Source organism: Juglans regia, chromosome 13 (assembly GCF_001411555.2).
Source record: "Juglans regia cultivar Chandler chromosome 13, Walnut 2.0, whole genome shotgun sequence".
NCBI lineage: Eukaryota > Viridiplantae > Streptophyta > Magnoliopsida > Fagales > Juglandaceae > Juglans > Juglans regia.
Genome location: NC_049913.1, coordinates 32,531,078 through 32,538,729, shown reverse-complemented (window position 1 = coordinate 32,538,729; position 7,652 = coordinate 32,531,078). Strand labels below are relative to the sequence as shown.

Here is a 7,652-nt window from a genome sequence, read left to right as displayed (position 1 = left end):
GCCACTCAAAAGATATATGAGAAATTCTTATTCAGGAAGGGGATGGCCTGCGACATTGTGAGAAGCCGACAAAACCTTAGCCTTGTGAAAATACACATAAATAGAGTCAGATCCTTTTTTGAGTGTTGCCAATTGAAATTTCGTGTGCATAAGGTGAGCTATGGACTGTGCAGAATATAAACCATGGAGAGTTTGCCATATTTGAGGAGAAGTAAAGCAATCCAAGATATGGGAGAGCACTGTATCGCTGAGAGAGGAGTAAATAACAGACAGGATTAATTGGTCGTGGAGGTTCCAGGAAGTATATTCTGGGTTGGGGGCATCATTGATGGTGGCGGGAGGCATGGGTAAGGTTCCATCGACATACCCAAAAAGCTGATTTCCTTTAAGAAATGTAGTAATTTAAGCATGCCAAAGAAGATAGCTGTTGGTGGAGAGTTTAATGGTGATAAGTTGAGTTGCAAAATTAGTGATAGAAGGATTAGGAGAAGAGTGTTTGGGTGGAGCCATGATGAATCGGAGAAGAAAAGGTGGACATAAGTCCTATTGGGCTGCTGATACCATGTTGAATAAACTAAAACAGAGAATAAAAGCCAGTGCACACAACATATTCGATAAAATTCATCAACTAGAATTCATCAAATTAGAATGTACACAAAGAACATAATATAGACTTTTCAACCATATTTCTTATGCACAGCTGAGTACTATTCAGTATTTATAGAATATCAAAACATTCTCTAGAATATGCTAAAGTAATCCTATTGGTCAGTATTGATGCTTGCATTCCATTGAGATTTTATTCTGGAAGGTTATGGTGAGGTGCTATCCTCTGAGGAGGGTGCACAGGCTCTAATAAAATTCCATTGTTGTATGTTGTAAATGGATAATTAAACAAACACATATATATAGAAAAGCTTTTATTCATCAAAAGTGAAACATTCACCATTGCTAAAGACGTTGATCATTATTTCACATCGATAGAATAGGTCGTCGACGTATGGTTTACTGGCCAACACTATAAATAGATAGACTCATATCTGCACTGGATCAACAAGCAATGAAGTGATACCGTCCATCAACACTTGTGTAACCTTTGTGTATGCATCACCATCCTTGTAAACAACATCCATTACACGTGCAAGATTGAGAACGCGCTCTAGGAAATGCTTTGGCACTTGAGTAGGTTTAAGGAAGTCGTTGTTAATATCTTTCCATGCATTCACGATCTGCTTCTTAAATTCTTCTTCTGCCTCATGCTTTGAGACACCGTGCTGCTTCATATAGCAGTCGATGGCAGAGACAACGTGTTCTCTCTTTTGCTCAAACTGCAGCAAAAAATAGAAACATTTAGTGATTTTATTTCCAATAACATCAATGGCATAAGATTAATTTGTGGGACTGCGAAAATGATGTTGGCACATTGCCTACTGAATGTAGAGCTAGCTAGGGAAAAGAATTATTAAGGATATATAACATATAATAAAATCTACTTATTATATTTTATATATTTAATGCTCCTCTCACCTAACCAGACTCTCTTATAAAAAAGTGGACATCGCCAACAAGTGGAATATTTAACTAATTATATCGTAAAGTATAGAGTTTGAGATCAAATTAAAAACCTTTGCTATGATTCCATAAATGTAAAATTACTACTTATCTTAAAAGCTGAATTTAATGTAGATAATGCATGTGAAATATCTACATGCATGCAATGTTGGTAGTTAGCATGAAGAATATTCTAATTGAGATTACTTTCTTGATTTTTTGCAATGAGAGAGTGTCCAATTTTATCACTATAAACTGAATATGTGTGTGTGTGTGTGTGTATAGAGATATGAATATTGAAGCAATCGGTAGTTTGCTTTTTCTTTTCCTTTTTTTTAATAGGTTGTATCGATATTGGACGTCCCAAGTTGTATACCTCAGTAGAAACAAGGTCATCCATGAGTCTGCCTATCGTTTCTGCTGCTTTAACAATCTTAGGGTTACCGCAAGCCCAATCGAAGACCTCCTTTGTTGCATCTCCCATGCCAAGAAAAGATAAGGTTACAAGTGCAGCGTAACCACCGGTTACTAGGGCATTCCTTATGTACTCCTCCACCGTGGGTATATATTTTTCCATCATCCATTTGGCTTCAAGAAGGTAAGCTTGAGCTAGGCATTTGATCTGGTTGCATTAAGAACCACGAAAACATACATTCAGAGTATAAAAATTCAAAATTTAGTGAAAAAAGAGGCCCGTAAAAGTAGTGATTAATTGTTGGTCATGTCGTACTTTTTCCTTTGTATAGTAAAGGCCGTATATCCTTCCTTCCTTGGACATATCTTCCTCAATTTCCTTAGTAACATGCAAGAGTGCTTTGTAGATAGATTTCATGTACTCTGGGAGTTGCTCTATGCAGCGGATATCCCACCTGAAAGTTATTAATTTATTAAAAAACAAATACAGATCATCCATTATAAATTCTGGATCCGATAGAAGAGCCATTAAGTTAACCTTATAACTGCATCTGTAAAGAGTTGGAGCTCTTCAAATGTACCGTAGGCATCATATGTATCATCCATTATTGAGAGCAAGCAGGTCACTTTGCCAAGCATCATCCGCCCATGAGAATATTGGGGTTCAAAGTACTGTCCCAAAATCCATATGAAGTACAACTCCACCACTCTATCTCGGACATACGATATCTTTTCCGGGACCCCTAAATATTCTCTCCACCACCTAAGCAAAAATTGCAACGGAAATTGACATCAAATCTTGCCATATATATATATATATATATATATATATATATGCATATACAAAATTAACACCAACAGGTATATATTATATAATGAAGTGCGATACCATGCATGTGATCTATATTTATGGCCTTAATTACCTCGAGAGCTCGGAAACTTCTTTCTGGTGTTGCCGTTGTAGCATGTTAAAATCCAACTTAGCGAAGTTGAGAACAACTTCATTAAATGAAGCAGTTTCTGGGTAGGTAGAAAAATAATGCCTCGCCTCTAATCTTGGCAAACATTTTCGAAGAGGCCGCTCCAAGGCACGGCGCACTTGTGCAGCAACAGCAGGGTTTAAATTACTCACCATCGACTCGAGTTGCGTTGTAGTAAAATGAAGTGCTTCATCGAGTATATCTTCTCCATGGACCCTCATATGCGAAGCTTCATAAAGGCTTAAAATACCTCGCACGTCGTGAATAATTGATTCCTTGAAGTTGATCCCCTCACTATCCTTAAACTTGCTGAAAACATCTGTGTCATTGCCACCCCAACACATGAGCACAAGTATATGATCTGTGCAGCTAAAGTTTCCGTAAACAAAACAATACCAATATATATTTTCTATGAGAAACAATACAGTGTCGAATAAGCATTTTGATGAAGCACCCATCAAGTTGCATGCTCTAGTTCCATTTTTTAATGAATTATTGTAGCATTCTTCAATCATTTCTTAACTAAATTTATTAAGCTTTGGCCTTTTAATTTATTCTTTTATTTTAACTGTCTAATGAGTACTAATTAGTAATTACCACTCGGAGTGTTATAACCCTGCTGCCTCAGTAAGCGAAAACGGAGAGAAACAGTGTAGAGGTCGTCAAAGTCTCCAGTGTCGTCATCATTGTTGTGAATTTGTTGGAGTATGTTATCAATCTCACTTTCAAATTGGTAAGACACGCCTAAGCGTTGGATCGCATCAATCAGCTCCAACTTTTGTGATATATCATCGACGGGACCCATCAGCAAGCTCTGCACTTTTTCCTTCAGCCTTTGAACTTTCTCCAGGCTCTCAGAGGTAATCTCCTACAGCACAAAGATGATAGCTCATAATACACATTTTCATGACCGTAAGCATTTGAATATATATATATATATATATATATATATATAAATGATATATAGAGTTTCAACCTCTTCACAATTTTTCTACGATCTTCAAATAAAATAATATTTTGATTTGATGCGTTTGAATTTAAAAAAATACTATCTTATTGATAAGTTTTAAATAATATAAATAGAAACACCATTTTATTTGAAAATTGCAGAAAAATTGTAAAGAAATTGTAACTGTCATATATATATATATATATATATATATATATGTGTGTGTGTGTAGAGAGAGAGAGAGAGAGAGAGAGAGAGAGGCTTCACAAATATTCAATTACGTACCATGGACTTGCTATTATAAGAGATGAATTTATCTCCCCAAACGCTTGGGTGAAAAGTTGCCAACGGACGTTTTACAACAGACATACTTGGATTCTGGGTTTGAGAAGGAATAATCGATGAAGGAAGAGACATTTTGTAGAACAACTAGGTGTATAAATGGAGACGGAGTTGGCTTAGTGCTAGTTGTTCTTCAAGTGTTGTGAATGAACAACTTATGCAAGGCCACTATATATAGATACCTACGTTGCATACGGACAAAGCCGCATGCATGCATGTGTTAGAATATTATCACCTGAGAGAAATTCTATTTGCAATTTAGAGAGGTGAATTACGTATACAATTCTATTAATGAATGAGCGTAAAAGGAAAAAAATATTATTTTAAAAATGATATTATTATAATTTTAATTTATTTTTAATTATAACTTTAAGGACTTGCATGAACGGTTCTTATTTGAATGCTAGTATTGTATGTAGACTAACTCTATTATAAAATATATTCATAGTATATGACCTAGTCTTAGTTTGGAAAATGAGATGAATTGAAAAATCTATGAATAGTGTAATGAAAATGAGAAGAAAAAATTGAATAAAAATATTATAAATTTAAAAATATTGCTAGAGTAATATTGTTTTTTTTTCAAATTTTAAAAGTTAAATTATTTTATGTGTTTTCTTTGGAAGTTCAAGAAAGTTGTAATGATTATGTAATAATTAGATAAAAATATTAAAAATTAAAAAGTGTTTGTATTTAAGAGATATTTGAAAAGGAAATTATAAGAAAGTTTGAGATCCAATAAGATGGGATGTGTTCTCAAACGAAGCAACATTCTCTACCATATGTAGTTTATGGTGTAAATTAATCAGTATCAATTTGTATCATTGATTTATTGTATTTTCATTATTTCTCTATCTTCATTCACTTATAAATAAAGACATTTGTTATTTATTTAAATACAATTGATAATAGTAAAGATGTAATCCACAAAGTCTCTTATTCTTATTCTCTCAACTTGCTTATTTTATTTATATTTTCTATTTGGTATTAGAGTCGTTGTCTAACTCCATGCTTGATTCTGGGGTATATTTCTTTTAAAGTTCTTCCGATAGCTTTACCTCTCTTAAATTTTCTCAATTACAGTCATTTTTCAATTTGATTTTTCTCATATTAGACTATTAATCGACTGTACGAGATGTCATTGGCATTTGGGCATAAGAGTCACTGATTTCCTAGTATCTCTCATAGTACTTGTCCTTACATGATAAATCTCATATTAAACTTGTTATTCAGTGTTCTTTTCTATTAAAAATGCATTAAGAGTTTGCTACTCATCATTTATATACATCACGTACTATATTTATTTTTATTAATTTTTAATTTTTTTAATTTTGTTTTAAAAAAATTTAGTTTATTCTTCTTAAACTAATTGAGTTATTCTACTTATTATTTATACATTATATATTTAATAAAAATAAATAAAAAATATATATATATAATATATAGTATAAGAATGATGAATGATAAATAGAATTTTTAGTTTTGAATTTTTATTAACCACACATTCTCCATGCAGGGATCAGTACTGTCCCACGTTGTATCAAAATTGTATTTTCCTATTGACTATTGGATCAATCAGTATCAAAGTTGTATCCATCAAAAAACAAATCAGTATCAAAGTCGTGCACGTTTATCAAAAAAAAAAAAGTTGTTCATGTTTAGATCTCTACTTCCCTAGCTATCGACCGATGTTCTATTAATCCAACTGACAGGGAAGCCGCCCCTAAATAAAAATTATTAAATTCTTTAAAAACTAATACTGATATTATTATTATTTAAAATATAATATTAAGAGGCCTCCAAGATAGAAATTTTCTAAAACAGATAAAAATGCTCTAAAGAAATAAAAACATCTTGAAATATTATTTTTGATTAATTAATATAAAAAAGTAATTAACAGCTTAGATATAAGTTTATATAAACGAAAAGAATTGTTAGTGTAATTAAGGAAAAACTAATGAAGATCAATAAAAGCAGTTACAATGGTTAGTGTATATAAATTACATTATTAAGAAAAAAAGTAAAAATTTGTAGTATTTATATTCAACGTAATAGTTTATTACAAGATTTTATCAAAATAAATAAAAATAAAGCTTGTAAAATTTTAGCCTTAACCCTCAACAAGTACTAGAGAATAGTACGGTTAAAAAAATTTAATTTTCTTCACTGTCAACTGCCAGGTCATCATCACTAAGTAATGACACAAAAAAAAATATTATTTATATGAGTTTTATTTTAAAAATAAATTCTTTTAATCAGTTATTATTATTATTATTATTATTATTATTATTATTATTATTTACTCAACAATCTACGCTTTATAAAAAATATTTTCACATTTTATAAAAAATACACTTACACTTTATGAGTAAAAATTTTCTTTCTTTTATAAGTAGTGTTATGTAAAAATTTGCAATTTCTTACAAACTTTTTAAAACAATAATATTCATAATAAAATGTTGAATTTCTTTTAGCGGCAATAAAACTGAGATACAATAGATCCAAAGGTGAGATGAGTCCAGGTGTCCCGCCACCGAATGATATATTTTGTTAATCGGAGAAAACTCATCTAAACTAAGTTGGATAAACTTCATGATATAAATCATTTATAAAAAAGATAAGAATATGTTAAATATGTGACATGCATAGTTTTTTTAAAATTTCTACTCATAAATTTCACATTATATAATTTTTTTATATATATAATTAAGAGTGATTTTACATATAATCATAAAATACGTCAATATTATATAATTATTTTTAAAAAAATATATATAAGATCTATTATTAAAAATTAATTCTTTATTTTTTTATATATATTTTATATTTTATTTATTTTTTTCAAATTATTACTACGTGACAGTTGTATAATTATTATAAATATATTTTTTCGTAATTAATAAGTAGAAGAATTTTGTTAATTTTAAAAAAATAAAATAAAATTAAGCGCATGTCCCGGGGGGCGCCGCGGCGGCTTTGATAGGAAGTACGATTTTGAATAAAAAAATGTCTTGTTGACATGTTGTGGTGGAGATGAGTGACCTTGACAATTATGTGCCCCCCTGGTGAAGCGGGTTGGTGGGGAACTTATTGAAACAGTAGTTGCTCATGATATAATTTGGACGCCCAATGCAATGCGCTCTACAACCTTAGGTTACTTAGGTTCCGTTTGAATTGAGGCCAAAATATTATTTAAATTTTAAATAAATTTAAAATTAATTAAGATTGTTTAGATTGAGAAATAAAATAAGATAAAAAAATTTTAAATGAGTGGAATAAAATATTATTATAATATTATTTTTTATTATTACAATTATTTTAAAATTTTAAAAAAATTGAATTGTTTGTTTATTTTATGTAAAAATTTAAAAAAATTATAATAATAAGATGAGATGAGTTAAAATTTCTTCTCAAGC

General features: G+C 30.7%; 1 protein-coding gene across 1 annotated transcript; it reads right to left on the bottom strand.

Annotated features, from left to right (window-relative positions):
• Window positions 1-890: 890 nt before the first annotated feature.
• On the bottom strand, window positions 891-4,380 carry LOC108999402 (probable terpene synthase 2). Its single transcript, XM_035684125.1, has 7 exons — window positions 4,180-4,380; window positions 3,543-3,813; window positions 2,889-3,264; window positions 2,504-2,728; window positions 2,282-2,420; window positions 1,928-2,173; window positions 891-1,328 (listed from the first exon to the last, which is right to left on the bottom strand). Exons 1-7 carry the CDS (start codon window positions 4,309-4,311, stop codon window positions 1,035-1,037), a joined length of 1,683 nt encoding a protein of 560 aa, XP_035540018.1. The 5' UTR covers window positions 4,312-4,380; the 3' UTR covers window positions 891-1,034.
• Window positions 4,381-7,652: the final 3,272 nt, after the last annotated feature.

Coding starts and splice junctions, on each gene's coding strand:
- LOC108999402 (XM_035684125.1), bottom strand. CDS start 4,311: ATGTCTCTTCCTTCATCGATTATTCCTTCTCAAACCCAGAATCCAAGT. Junction 3,814..4,179: donor CTTATAATAGCAAGTCCATG/GTACGTAATTGA, acceptor TTTGTGCTGTAG/GAGATTACCTCTGAGAGCCT. Junction 1,329..1,927: donor ATGACCTTGTTTCTACTGAG/GTATACAACTTG, acceptor TTTTTGCTGCAG/TTTGAGCAAAAGAGAGAACA.